Raw genomic sequence first — 15,514 nt, 5'->3', positions numbered from 1 at the left:
CTCCCTTACCCAAGTGACTTGGAGCAGGGCACAGCCACCCAGGTACCTTTGAGTGGGGCACAGTGGTGGAACACACACAGGCTATCATTCAATACAGAAAGAAAATGTATACAACCTATACTTGTCATCTCTTGCTCGTTCTGACATTGCGGAGAGGCACTAAACTTACCAACTTAAAAGAATTTCCACCAGGTTAGAGCAGTCTCTTTCGGATGGCCTCTGTCTCTTTGTGGTGCCTGCTTAGGCTTTTCTGCGTTTCTCTCTCTTCCTCCTCCTCATCCCCAGGATCACATTGCTACTCAGGGCCAGGGTGTGTGAGCGAGTTCAGAGTTGTCTTCCTGCTGCTCGCTGCATCCTCAACAACTGCTAGGACTTTGCCTTGCTGATCTCGGGGATTTCACTCTTCCTCTGAACTGGCTAGTGTAATAACCAGACTGAACTTGCCACAATTGACTCCACACTATGGCCTTGGGATGCAAAGTTCCCATCCTGCAGCTTCTCATCCGAATCCCAGGCGCTGTGCTCTCCTGGCCCCCTCAGTACCTTTATATCATCTCAGAGACCCTGAGAGGCATCTGGGCTTCCTACACGCACAGCCTTTGTGGAAAGTGGTACTGGTTTGGCCTCAGCTTTGCAAATGCCTTCCACTTTTGATGAAGTTCTATCAGGCTGTATCAGGGAAGCTTGCCCGGAACCAGACACACGTAGATTCTCCTTCCGTCTATCTTGGGTTTCCATTGGGCTTTCTATCCCCTCTGGTATAAGAACCTCAGAGGCAAGGGAACCAGGAAGTACCTCTAGGTAACCCTCTGCCCCTCTCACTCTCCCCACCATCTCACACTTCCCAGCCAGAAGGAACAATGCTTCTCCCTGGGTGGGTATTAATGTCACTGACGTCATATGCTGAGTCTTCATATCTAACACCTGAAAGAAAATTCTGTGTTCTTAGTTTGCCAGGGTGGACTTTTGGCCTATGAATGAGAGATTCACAACTTTAGAAAACTCTTAAAAAAAAAATTGAACCCAATTTTTAAGCCCGACATCTCACAATTAATTCGAATCTTGAGTTCGTTCTGGGAAACTACCATATTTTTCTATGGGTAGAAAATTATGGATTATAGTTATTATAATAATTATAATTATTATATTATATATTATATTATATATAATTATTATAATTATTATAATCCATAATTAGCTAAATATAATCCATATTATATTTGGATTAGCTATAATAAAGATAGCTATAATATAGCTATAATAAAGAAAGGGCGAAAGGCGACCTGATTTATTTGGGAGAATAAAAATATGTTGGCCACATGTTTCCAAAACATGATCCTCATTACACATTTTGATTATTTCCTTAAGTCTGGGCCATGAAGTGTTGATCCCTCTCCATGTATCCCACCCATAGTATTATCTGCTAAAGCAAGTTCACAAGAACAGAGAGAATTTTCTGTTTTCTTAGCCTTTTTCCCTCCAGTAAGAAGGGTCCTAAGGCAGAATGCTGGTGGGGGGGCAGGGTGAGCATGGGGTGGGAGGGGGGAACTCTTCCAGATATTTGTTCAACATGACTCTTTAGCCTTGGCTTCTTGAGTCACTGCCCATTCTGTCTGACCTGGCTCTGCAGGGCTGGGCAGTAGGTCTGGGCCAGCCTATAGTTCCTCACAAATGCCACAGTTCATTCCTATAAAGTTTTGTTTGTTTGTTTGTTTGTTTGTTTGTTTTTGAGACTGGATCTTGCTCTGTAGCCCTGGCAGGTGTGCAGTAGTGCAATCTTGGCTCTCTGCAACCTCTGCCTCCTGCGTTCAAGTGATCCTCCCACTTCAGCTTCTGGAATAGCCAGGACTACAGGCATGCCCCTCCACACCTGGCTAATTTTTGTGTTTTTATAGAGACAGGGTTTCACCCTGTTGACCAGGCTGGTCTCGAATTCCTGAGGTCAAGTGATCTGCCTGCCTCAACCTCTGAAAGCACTAGGATTATAGGCCTGAGCCATGGCACCTGGCCCTATTCCTATAAAATTAATAAACACTAAAGGCATTCAAAGTGGCCCAATAGTGCAATTGAAAGAGCATGAACTATTTGGACAGATACCTGCCCCTGTCTAAGCATCAGTTATTTCTTTCATAAAGTTTATTTACCAGGTTCTTATGACAATCACCCGAGATTCTGAACATGTAGGGTATCTATCACATTTTCTGGCAGCCAATGGGAGCTGAGTGGATATGAATTCCATATTGTTCCTTGCCAGCATTTTCACCCTGAGTATTTCACCATGACTAGAAGTCTCTAAGAAATGACATAATGGATCTTGCCTTCTCTGAAATAATCATGCAGTTTCAACAAATATAGTCTCTAAATAGGAGCCTAAGTCAATAGGAAATGATGTCAAATCAGACACTTAGGGGTAAAGTTACTGGCATTTGTGGGGTGCAATTGATAGTCATCTGACTCCCTTTCTGGTTTCCTGTGATCACAGAGGCATCGCCTGAGGAACACAGGAAGTGCTGCAAGCTGAGGCTGAGGCCTAGCCAGGGTGGAGGGCTGGATGAGGCTCTTCCACACTGGGAAGGATGTGGTCACACATGATAACGGGGCAAGTGCTCATTACCTTGGCTCTAATGTCATGCGAGGTTCCTGGAGACCATTATATTGGGTCATCATGTCTTCTTCTTTTCTGGGAATTTTATATTAACAACTAAAGGAGAGGAGACAGAATTTTATATATAGAATTTATATACAGAATTTTATATATGCTTGCAGCTCTTTGTCTATAATTGACCTTGAAAAGATGTAAGATCCTCAAAAGCCTGATTTGGTATTTGTTAGTATCTGAGTGTGTATGAAAAGTTCTATCTGGATGCCCTACAGTGAAAATATACGCTTCATTTCTGCTAATGAAATAAAGATTTTCACTTGCTTCAACTGTTTTTAGCCAATTTCAACTAGAAACAAAATAGTGTTTTCAATGAAACCAAAGTTATCAAGAAATAAAACATACATCTTAAAAAATATATCCCTCAGCCAATCTGAGTATTAGGGGAACAAGTTCACATTCCCAGAGTGAAGAGCACACGTGTATCTATCTGTAGCTGTGACATCCCATCTGCTCAGGCTGGGTGCCCAAGAAGGCTGAGGAGACAGGTGACCCGGAGCCGAGAAGCCATTCCAGGATGAGGAAAGGGAAACTTGTAGAGTGTTCACAGAGAAAATGGGTGTCTCCCGGCCCTGTGCCCAGGTCAGTCATTTCTGAGGTAGTTAATTGGTCAGCAGCAAATGGACCTTTACCCATAACTATATGACACCATAATAATCAGTCCGTTTGCCACAGTAAAAGTTATTCACCTTGTTATCTTATTCATTCTTAGAAACTTTTAGAAAGATTCCTCTTCATTATTGTTGTTTCATCAGGATTATCTAACTAAGTTACCAAGTGTGCTATGACCTGAAGCCACCTGTCCACTTTTCCAGGTGAGAGTCCTCACTGGTTTCTCTGCCCACCAAATGCTCACAGCACAGACCCAACACTTCCATGATCTGCACACAGGGCTCTGCCCTGGACCCATAGTGGCTGCAGGACCTGGGAGTGGAAGTAGGAGGGCTACCTTGTCACCTCCTCACTGGGAAAGGAAGGGGTTTCCAGGGAACTTCCAACAGTGCTTTTCACAGAAAGTCTTTGCAAAATTAGAGTCCCCAGGAATTCTCTCAGCTCTTACTGTATTTAGGCTGGATATTGTTCATGAGCCAAAGGTTGGAGTTATCAACGTTGTCTGCCTCTTAGCAAATCTTTGAGAAACACAGCCAGCTATCCCAGGGTTTCTCAGCCTCTCCACTATTGACATTTTGGTCTGGATAATTCTTCGTTGTGGGCTGTCCTGTGCATTGCAGGATGTTGAGAAGCACCTCTGGCCTCTACTCGCTAGATACCGGTAGCGTTTTCACTCTGCTTGTGACGACAAAAAATGTCCTCAGACATTGCCAGTATCTGCTGGAAAGGGGATTGCCCACCACTGAGAAACTCTGGTTCAGTCCCCTTCTTTTGGATTACTACCATTGCCCTGAGCTTTGAGTGTCAGCTGAGATTGCGACAAAATGAAACTCCCACTGAACTATGTAAAAATGCGAATCACTCAATGGGCAATATCATCTACTCTTCTTTGCTACCATCTGCTTTTCTTGAGGAATTAGAGTGGATATTACTGCAAATACCTCTATCACTCAGCATACATCACTGCGGCTTTGCTAGACCACTTGTTACCTGCTACTTTCATTTCATTTTTGCTACATCGAAGTCATATGTTTTAGGGATTGTTAAAGCCCCTTATTTCTAGGAGATAATTCATATGAGAAATCATACTGGAATGAATAAAATGTGTTAAAATAAAACTAGAACTCTTTACTTTGATATAGTGTTTACAATTTCCAAAACACTTTGACAAACATTGGCTCATTTAATCCAAACAACAGTTTGAGACAGGAAGGGATTCTCCACAGGAAAGAGGGGGTAATGTACGGCCTCTCAGCTAGTAAATGGTAGAGTTGGAACTAAACCCTGTTTCTTCAATACCAAGCAAGTCCACATAGTGTTCTGTACAGGTGAGCATGCAATCATTCAGTCCTGCTTTTAATTCCAGTTCAGCCTGCTGTTAGCTTGACTTGTTGCTATCTGACGCCCAGTGTCCTCAACTATGAAAATGACATTGACATGCCCTATCAAACATTGGCTTGAATAGGTGCATGACAGGCTTGACATCAAGTGGAAACTCAGTGGATTCCATATCCTTCACCTCCATCCTCTCTCCTCTGCCTCCTTGTTGAAACGGGATGAGCACAGAGCTAATTTTGGCTTTGGGGTATGCTCTTCTTAGGATTTTAGTTCCTTGACTTGAATGATAATAAATAACATCTCTAGACAAAGGAACTCCCCGTCACGAGGCGTGGTGGGGCCCTCAGCCTTGCCCTCTTAGTGGAGGCTCTGGTTGGTGGCGTACAGCATGACCAGTGATGGGTCTGCTGTGCCCATCCTCTTCCCCCAGAGAGGTTTCCCATGTCCACAGCAAACATGGCAAGGAGGAAACTGGCTGCAAATGTCTCACTTATCCTGTACCCAAGGAAGTAGTAAAATTAGTTAACTGAAGAGTTTGATTCAAAAAATAATTAAGTCCTATAAATAAAAGCATATCTGTAAATTTGGGATGCTTTTTTCTTAAGATACGTCCTTTCAGTATTAGAAAATGTGATGACAAAAGCTAGTTTTTACTGTTGCAACCAGGCTGTGTGTGGCACAAATGAACTTTCTCGTTTTCTTACTTGGCAAGACTTTTACTTGAATCTTCTGGCTCTATGAAGCCTTCCCAGTGATCCATTAACTTCTTCCTTCTCAGAACATTTATCTATGTCATGGAATCAAGGACTACGTTTCATTTTTTCCTTTGAAGAATAAGTGAATAGTATAGTGGTAATCCTATTGGTAGTTACTCCAAAGAGTCAGGCTGTTTGATCGCTGCATTATGTTTCATCTGGTAAATTGGAAGTCTTTCTGCTTCAACCTTTTACATTAAAGGACCAAATTCCATGCTTGGGAACACTTACAGGAACACATTCCACATCCTTGTGAATATACGGAGAAGTCTGAGGCCCTCTTCCTCCCTTGTCATTTATGCCAGTTCTTGCTAGGCGAGCGTGGTGTGGTGGAAGGAGGGTAAGTTTCATTGACAGTCACACTCGCTCTACCTCCCTTCTCTGCTACTAGTGATGCCTACGTGATCTTGGAGGCTACAGTCTCTCTGAATCCCCAGTTCCTTCTCTAAGAAAGGGGTTGATAATATCTAAGTGAGAAAAGCATGTAAAGTTCCAGGCCTGACACTGACTTGGCCCTCTGCCCATCCAAGCCCTCTCTGGGCAGTTACACAGGAAGCAGAACATGATGTGGCCATCTCAGGCCAGGCTGCAGTTGGGTCTCAGCCTTTCCTCACTTTCCTGTCCACCTTTGGATAACATTTCTGGGCTTCCCAGCAGACTGACAGTAAGGGAGTGCAGCAGACAGGTGATAATCAGGAGGAACATCTTTGTGTTCCATCTCGCTGCTTTTCTGTTGCTCAATAAACACAGTTTTGGTTATGCTTTTTTTTCTTGTTGAAAAAAACAATCTCAGAATCTGGAAGTCAGAAAAACTTGACTGCATAAGAAAGTTCTCTGTAGAGAATGCTCTGCAGATTGTCTTGGAGTAAATAAACCCTGTAAGCATCAATTTAACTAGGGTCATGTGACCCTAGAGAATGGCGCTTAATGCTGCAGGTGGAAAAAAAAAAAAAACTAATCATAACATGAATAATACAATCTTCTATTTCCCCCCAAAATGTCTCCATTTAAAAGTACATGTTTGGTTTTGTTTTTCTTATCACTGGGAAATTGAGGCAATAGATTTTATAGTCTGTTTGAGGCAATAGATTTTACAGTCTATTTGACTATAAAATCAAATCCCAGCCTCACTGCTGGCTATCAAGTGTCTTAATTTATCAGTCTAAAATTTGTTCCTAGAAGATATCTATAAAAAGGAGATAATAATAATAATAGCTGTCTTCCAGTAATTTGTTAGGAAAAAATGACACGAAGCACGCAGTACAAAGTACCACGCACATAAGGACTCAATAAACAATAGCTACTATTATTATACTCTTATCAGAACATTTACTATATTCTTTATTTTCACAAAGAACTGAGCTTATTCAGAGAATAGTCTGTATTTAACTCTGTACACATACTCACTGATTTTTCTGTTTATCTGTGGCTAAACAAAGAAAATAGGAAAGTCAGAGAAATCTACTGACCCATAGACTACAAATTCAAATTATACCAATTTCAGAATACAAATACGGAGTTTTAATAATTACTCTGGAACTTTAATTAATTAATTAATTAATTTTTGAGACAGAGTTTCACTCTAGTTGCCCAGGCTGGAGTGCAGTGGCACGATCTTGGCTCACTGCAACCTCTGCCTCCCAGGTTCAAGAGATTCTCCTGCCTCAACCTCACTAGTAATTGGTATTACAGGCACGTGCTGTCACACCCAGCAAATTTTGTGTATTTAATAGAGAAGGGGTTTCTCCATGTTGGTCAGGCTGCTCTCAAACTTCTGACCTCAGGTGATCTGCTCACCTCAGCCTCCCAAAGTGCTGGGATTACAGGTGTAGCCCAGCCCAACTTTATAAGTAAGTAAAAAATAAAGAGAACAGGACTACAGTAAATTACTAATGGTCAGCATGTGATTCAATCCCTTTGAATCCATTAGTACTTTGCTAATTTGCTAGTTAAAAGTTGACTTAAAGGTGTCAAGAAATTAAATTAGGGATCTACAGAAGAGACACATCAATTATAGCAATGGGGATGAGGGATAAATTCTACTTGACATGAACGTGACAGGCATTTCTCTAGTCTCAATCATTTAATGAGAGTTGAGGTGGTTTCCTTATTTTAAACTTAGTTATTGTTTTAAAGAACACTATGAGCACAACTGGATTAATCATATTATCAGTTCATGAATCATTATAATCATAAAGCATAATAATCATTTATCTAAATGTGTATCACTTTTACATTTCTTATTTGATTCTATTACATGTTGGTGATTTATTTAATGAGACAAGTATTTGATACCCATTCACTTAACTGAAGAACAAAGGCATTACAAATAATATACACGCTCCTATTTAAATCATTCTTGTTTTGATACTCTTGAAATAAGTATGTCATATAAATGGAGATATTGAAAAAAATAGGAAGATTAGAGAAAAATATGTAGTTGGTATTTTCTGCCACAACCAACGAGTGAAATAAAATTTCTCAAGCAATGATTGCACTGTTACTTCATTCTCCTCCCCCAACAAACACTTTAGGCTGAAATACAGTGTGTCTATGCTGAGGTTCAATAAATACCTTAGCTGATTAATGTCTCAGTGGAATGGAAATTCCACGGAATATAATTAGATCATTTGACTAAAGTAAATTCATAGTCTTTTGTTGCGCTGACTTGTACTTGTTTAAGTTTAGTTGTAAATACTTTCAGCATAGCATGCTATGAACAACTTCAAACAAACTGATAAATTAAAGTCACATAAAACATCCAAAAAAGAAAAAAAGAAATCATCTAAAGAAGTACCAGTTGATGATGATCTCAAAAGATTTGTCCAGTTTCCTGTTTTTTCACTCAGGGAACAGTCACACATCTGTTCTGTTGGAGATGGGATCTTCGTGGTTTTGTGGAAAGTGAAACGAAACTAGATAAAACCGTCTTGCTCTTTAGATTGTCTTACTTATTTGGGGTCAAACATAACCCACTTATTGGGCCATCTGAATGATTTCCTCCTTTGCTCATCCAAGACCATTTTCCACCTGACTCTGCCTTAAAAGTCTGACCACGCTGGGCTGCATGGATGCTCTTCCTTACCCTGCAGGTGTTCTTTGTGTACCAGCAGGCAGCTGGGAAATAGGAGAGTGGGGTCAGCATTCTCTCCTTGACAAGAGACCTTCAGTTGACTGCATCCTCCTCCATTGGCCAATATACAGGGCCATTTACTCCACAGCTGATGCCCAGTATCCAAAAGGCGTGGGTGGGAGTGGCCATTATCTTCTATATCAATTAACTCACTGAAAAAAAAAAAAAGTTGTTTATTTTTTCACAAGATCTTGGATCTACAGGCTTGAAAATCCTAGTGCTCAACAAAGACATACAAGTCCAATAAGCTGCCTTGAGCACTCAAATCACTAACATTTTCTTTAGCTCAGTGGAGTGATCAGTAGGAAACAGGAGAAAAGATAAGATTTCATTTTGAAAGAGAAGCAAAATTCACTTTGGGAGGCCGAGGCAGGAGGATCATGAGGTCAGGAGATCAAGACCATCCTGGCTAACATGGTGAAACCCCATCTCTACTAAAAATACAAAAAATTAGCTGGATGTGGTGGCATGCACCTGTAGTCCCAGCTACTTGGGAGGCCGAGGCAGGAGAATTGCTTGAACCCAGGAGGTGGAGGTTGCAGTGAGCTTAGATCGTGCCACTGCACTCTAGCCTGGGCAACAGAGAGAGACACTGTCTCAAAAAAATAAAAAAAAAAAAAAAAAAAAAGGCAGTCAAGCAGGCCCCTTCCAGGCCATTCTAACCAACAAATTTTACATATTGTCTCTAGGTGTTCAGTCATATGCAGAGACATGTTTAATATTATGAAACATGATTTCTTTTTTAAAGTAAATTTTAAAATAAAATTCAAAAGTGATGTGTTCTCTATTAAGCCATTTCAAAAGTACATAGATGACATGAATAAAAATACTCATGATGGCAATGTCTGGAGATAAGCATTTCAAAGTCTGTGCCCTTTTTCCCTACCCCAGGCTGCCTTTTGTGAACCCATTCACAGGACTGAAGGCAAAAAGCACCCAAGAAAAAACAGTCAACATGGATTTTCAGGTGGATACAGCAACTTCTAGAATTGTGGTTTCTGTACAATGACTCTTGGGCAGTAGACATTACTTTTTCTATAGTACTTGTATGCGTGGGGAGTTTCCGTTTTTTCTTTTTCTTTTTTTTTTTTTTTTTTTGAGACGGAGTTTCGCTCTTGTTACCCAGGCTGGAGTGCAATGGCACAATCTTGGCTCACCGCAACCTCCGCCTCCCGGGTTCAGGCAATTCTCCTGCCTCAGCCTCCTGAGTAGCTGGGATTACAGGCACGCGCCATCATGCCCAGCTAATTTTTTGTATTCTTAGTAGAGACGGGGTTTCACTATGTTGACCAGGATGGTCTCGATCTCTTGACCTCGTGATCCACCCACCTCAGCCTCCCAAAGTGCTGGGATTACAGGCTTGAGCCACCGCGCCCGGCTCCGTTTTTGTTTTTTTTTTTTTTTTAAATTTTTAAGTTTTTAATGCACAAAAAGAACATCCCAGAAACAACAGATATTGACTTATTAACAATGAAGCACTATATAAGGAGACCCCTCCCCGCTCAGTAAATGGGAAAATAGTATAAACAGACATGAAGGGAAGTGACCACTTCAGGATTAAATGCAAACCCTAAAGTGGTATGCAACATTCATACATGGCTTATTATAGCAATATTTTGTTAATGATGTATATGACGTTTATCTTTATTGGCAAATGCTTTTGAATCCAAAGTTAAACAAAAATGCTGAAGAGGTGGGTTTGCCAATGCCAGGTGATAAAAAGAGGCTCTACCTTGCTTTGCTTCCTCAGAAATCCGCGACCATTATTTTTCCCTTCTAATTTTCTCCTGGATCAGCCAGGAAGATAATGATAATGATATGGTATATGAAAATATTGCTTTCCAAGATTTCCTTAGATTTTATTCAAATTTTATGTTAACTAGATAATATAATGTTGGTTCTATTATCCAGAGTCATTGTATCTCACCCACCTCAGGTATAAGAGAAAATAAGTTGAATCCAAATCATCAGAATATTCACAGCATCCATCCATACAACCCCCTGACCCATTTGGTAAAATGAACACCTCAATAATAATGAAAATATCAATCTCAACTCAACAGATATTCATTGAGCCCCTACTATATGCAGTACAGTATATTCTAATAAGATGCTGTCAGTGTTTCTATGATTCAGAAATTTAAACCATTTAACTGGCAAATATTAGCTTAGACAGAACTGCTTTGCCTCTGGCTAGTTTTCCTTTGGTGTGTCCAAAATGTCCCTGGTGAAGCTCACCTTAGCCAAAAGAAGAAGTGGGAAGGAGTAAACGACTGTAAGTTTGGACTTTTTCCCCATAATGGTGGTCTGTGCTATACACAAGGCCGCTGTCCTCTCCAGCTGTGTGTGAATCTTAGGGAACCATGACCAAAATGTTAGAATTAAATTAATCTGGGATGACCTCTTGTAAGAGATTCTTCGTATTTATCTATTCTCTCTACAAAGTGTGATAGCCACACTATGAGAGATGTAGTACTAAGCCCTGGATCTATGAAGGGTGTGTGTGTGTGTGTGTGTGTGTGTGTGTGTGTGTGTGTGTGTGTTTTCTTGTATATACAGTCATACACTGCATGTTTCAGTCAAAGATGGACAAATTATAATAAAACTGCCCTATACATGTGTAGCGGTTTTTCTTTTACACTGTATTTTTACTATACCTTTTCTATGCTATGCTTAGATACACAAATACTGATCAGAGTTACAATAGCCTGTAGTATTCAGCATAGTAACGTGGTGTGCAGGTTTGTAGCCTAGGAGCAATAGGCTATACCATATATCCTAGGTGCGTAGCAGGCTATACCATCTAGGTGTGTGTTAAGGGCACTCTACAATATCTGCACAACAAGGAAACTGCCAAAAGATGCATTTCTCAGGATATATTCCTGTCATTAAGGGACACAAGACTATATATGTGTGCTTGTTGTTATTTGTCTGTTGTATCTAATTTTGTTTCTTGTCAGATAACACTGGGCTGTCATAATATGTGAAGCACTGGGCCAAATCCTTTATACACATCAGCTCTGAAGTTCTCACAGCCACCCCATATGGTAACTGCAGGACCTTTGCTTCACGGGTGAGGAAATGGAGCCAGAGACGCTAAAGGCCTTGCCACACAGCTAGTCCGTGGTAAGGGGAGTTCTATCTGGACCTTGACCACTTTGTACATTATACGTGATACTCAGATAATTATTGGGCTGTTGAAAAATCAAAGTATCAGAGCTATTTGAGAAGATGAGACTAAGAATCATCCATCCCTCAACTCTTTACTGGTGGAAATCTACTTTTCTCTATTTTATATTTGTAAGATCACATTTCAAGAAAGCGTTTCATGGCAAAAAAATAACAATAAATTAAAACACCACCACCAATAATAATAAATCACAAAGCCTAAGTTGAACTACAAGTAACAAAAATTCATGAGAGATTTACAATCATGAGTTATATTCAAACTGAGGACTTTCATTTTAGTGGTGAATGGCAGCCCAGTAGCAGAAAGGAGTTTAACGAAAGCAACCTCGAGCCTCTGCAGAGCTTACGGGCCTTGTCATTTCTGCCGTGTGTAATGCCCAGCTCAAAGTAGTCTATCAAAAAGTAATTGTGGCCGGGCGCGGTGGCTCAAGCCTGTAATCCCAGCACTTTGGGAGGCCGAGGCGGGTGGATCACGAGGTCGAAAGATCAAGACCATCCTGGTCAACATGGTGAAACCCCGTCTCTACTAAAAATACAAAAAAACTAGCTGGGCGTAGTGGCGCATGCCTGTAATCCCAGCTACTCAGGAGGCTGAGGCAGGAGAATTGCCTGAACCCAGGAGGCGGAGGTTGCGGTGAGCCGAGATCGCGCCATTGCACTCCAGCCTGGGTAACAAGAGCGAAACTCTGTCTCAAAAAAAAAAAAAAAAAAAAAAAAAAAAAAGTAATTGTTGGATAAATGAAATCTTAAGCCAGAAAACGATTTTTTCCTCAAACCCCAATCCAAAGCAGACTTTGACATAGACTTAATTAGTGGAAGTGTTTACGAATTAAAATCAAACTTCACCACTCAAGGTATGCAGGAGCTATATCTGTCATTGCTCATGGTTAGATCATGCTGTGTTTGTTACATGCTAACCTTCAGAAAAATGAATACCATTTAATGTAATGTCCATTTTTTACTCAAGAGAGATAGGAAGATTGGAGAAAACTGATGTAATGCATGCTGACTAGTACAAAAGAATCACACTAAAAATGTGTGTATGTTATGCCAGAAAAAAAAATATAGTGAGTAGGAGAGGTTGAACCAGATGAATAAACACGGGTGACCTAGAAAAGCTGTTGGAGAGAGAGTAGAACCTTGTAAAAGATGAGACTGGCCACTTGTATAGACTTATGCAAAGCTTCTGCTTTGAGAAAATATAGAATTTAGCAACTCCAGCTAGAGTCACCACATGAATGTTTATCTAGAAGACTGTTTACAAGCACACCGATGGTAACTGTGGCTTCCCAATTTGTAATTATAAATACAGATTCAATAAACATTTATTGAATGAGATAGCTGTAACTGTCAGCCACTGTGCACCTCCCAGAAGGCACAATAGTAGGTTGCTATGTCTTTTTTTTCTACATTGTGAATGGTGAGGGTAGATGTAGACGTTTCGGGTATCCTATCCACCTCAAATTTGCCTGACGTAATGCCTGATTCCATTCTGACACTGCCATCAGACGAAATATACACCAGGAGCTGTATGGCTTCACCAGGTCTTTCTCGATACCAATATATAGATGTCGCAGAAATTGTTACTCCAAACACCACACATTCCAGGCGGGCTGTTTTTGACAGAGTTTTGGTACTGGAAATTTGAGGTTGCTCTAGGTGAGCTGCACCATATACACACACTGGGGGAAAAAGGGGAAGAGTAAATAAACCAAGAATGTAGAATTTATAAAAATAGGTAACAATAGAGAATAACAGTCCCAAGGAATTGGGGGGAGCAAAACTACTTACGAGCCCCGAGGACTGCCAGCATCGATGCGTGGAGCGGTGACATGTCTGCAGGCACTGTGCTCTCCTCCAGGGCAGCCTGAAATCACCACAGAGAAGTGTTAGACCTCTGTGGCTTGGCTGAGTCCACCAAGTCAAACTTCCCATGAGTGAGGGTGACATGAGGCCTCCTGTATCATTGTAAAGCGGTGTCCTCACCACCTGTGAGCACTTCCAGTCTGTGTGAAGGCAGTGCTCTAAGGCCTGCTGCCTGAGATCAGACCACATAGTTCAGACGGCCACCTCAGACCCCCTGGCGGTCACCCCAGCAAGTTGTCAGGCTGGTGGTGTTGGTTGTCAGGGATGTGCCATGGAGCACTGTCTTCCGAGAGTTTGTCTTCAACCAGTTGGAGAGATGCTGGTTCGTCAAGCTGCTTAGCTCTGCTCAGCTACCCACACAGCCTGCAGCATGGGGTCCTTCTGGTCACCTTCATGGGGCTGGGCCCTCCATTCTGGTTGGTTTGCTTCTGTTGAAGGTTCGGGTTCGTGTCCCCTCCCTCAGCTACCTGAATAATATATGTCTGCCGAATCCCGGCTTCTCCTCGATGACACAGTTTCCTATTGTCTGTTCTTTCTCTAACCCAAGACAATTTCATCTGTCCCAGAGTATTGCTATAAACTGAACTTCCCCAATGCACCGTTTAAAAGCTTCTGTGTTCCAGATTCCCATTCTTAATTTACCCACTGGGAGCTGTGGCTCACTGCCACAGCTCCAGCATTGCAAGAGAGTATCATAACTTTGTATCACTGTCCTGGAGAAAGATCAAAAGTGAAATTACGTTTTCTATCAAATCTGTATCACTTTTGCACCATCATAAAGTAGAAAAAAATCTTTCTTAAGTTGGACCTCAGTTAAATCAAAAACTGTCTGTACACACATCTAGCTAACTCTTACACATTTTCAAGTACGTCTGACATGAGACCTCAAACCAAGTCTGCTCATAGCCAAAGTGAACCCATTCCCTTCCTCCAGTCCATAACTACTTCTGAGTTCCCACATTGCCCAAGCCGGGAACCTGAGCATCAGCCTCAATTGTCCCCTCTAAGTTATTTACCACATTCCAATTCCTGAGGATTCTACATCCTAAACATTTCCTGGCTCACCCCTGCCTCCACCTCATGCACCTCCCTGCGCCTTATCTTGGCCCCTCCTACCCACCTTCCCCATGCCCACTAGACTGACCTGGTCAAGTCATTTCCCTACTCTAAATTCCTCCCTCGTTTCTGCCTGCCTGGGAAGATGAAGTCCAGGGTTCTTTGGATAAGAGGCTCTCTATGATGCGGCTACCACCTCCCTGTCCTTCCATCTTCATTCAGTCACTGTCTGCCTAGAATTCCACGATCCACTTCTATGGGTTGACTGGCAATGTGTTGTCTGGACTGCTGTCTACTACACTTTTCCTGGCTAATTCCCATTCATTCTTTTGGGCTCAGCCTCAGGCAGTCTTCCCCAGGAAGCTTCCCTCACCCAGGAAGTCCGGGATGGAGATGCTTCAAATTGCTTTCTCTTAGTGCCACCTAGTGCCTTCCTCTCTCCTAGCACCTCCCTCCTGCCCAAGCCTTGGCCTGTTCACCCATTTCTCTCTCATGCCAGACTCCAGTTAGAGTTCCCAGGGGAGTATGATCAGGTGCTGTTTATCTCTCTAATCCCAGTTGTTTGTTGAATAGATAAAAGACTGAAGGAGTGAGGGAATGGACGGCCATTGCAGTATTTATTTGTTGTTCTGATATTAACAAAACTTCACCATTTAAAATACAGTTTTTGAAGAGTTCCCAAGCAATGGACACTTACTGAATGCCTGTAATGTGTCAAGAACTTTGTAGCCACTATCATATTTAATCCCATAAATTTAGTATAATCTTCACAAGGCCCTGCTCAAAGCAGGTCAGGTAATGGGTCAAGGTTTAACACTTATTAAACCTTGGTGACAGATTTAAGATTCATTCTGTCTGGCTGCAAAGCCTGGGCTCTTTGAATAGTTTGTCCTGCCTCTGTTTTCT

The 15,514-nt window shown here is 41.6% G+C and overlaps 1 protein-coding gene across 2 annotated transcripts in view; it reads right to left on the bottom strand.

The window, feature by feature from the left end:
* Positions 1–13,976, bottom strand: part of TARP (TCR gamma alternate reading frame protein) — a 59,399-nt gene extending 45,423 nt beyond the window's left edge. The window contains exons 1-2 of one of the 2 annotated variants that reach the window (XM_074379805.1): positions 13,478–13,976; positions 13,045–13,368 (exon numbers count right to left, since the gene is read on the bottom strand). In XM_074379805.1, coding sequence (XP_074235906.1) covers positions 13,045–13,368; positions 13,478–13,520 — 367 coding nt within the window. In that variant the 5' untranslated portion in view covers positions 13,521–13,976. The remainder of the gene's footprint in view (positions 1–13,044; positions 13,369–13,477) is intronic. The other variant, XM_074379804.1, reaches the window with a different exon arrangement.
* Between the last annotated feature and the right edge of the window lie 1,538 nt (positions 13,977–15,514).

This window comes from Saimiri boliviensis, chromosome 10 (assembly GCF_048565385.1).
Source record: "Saimiri boliviensis isolate mSaiBol1 chromosome 10, mSaiBol1.pri, whole genome shotgun sequence".
NCBI classification, from domain to species: domain Eukaryota; kingdom Metazoa; phylum Chordata; class Mammalia; order Primates; family Cebidae; genus Saimiri; species Saimiri boliviensis.
This window is presented reverse-complemented; position numbering and strand designations above follow the sequence as displayed.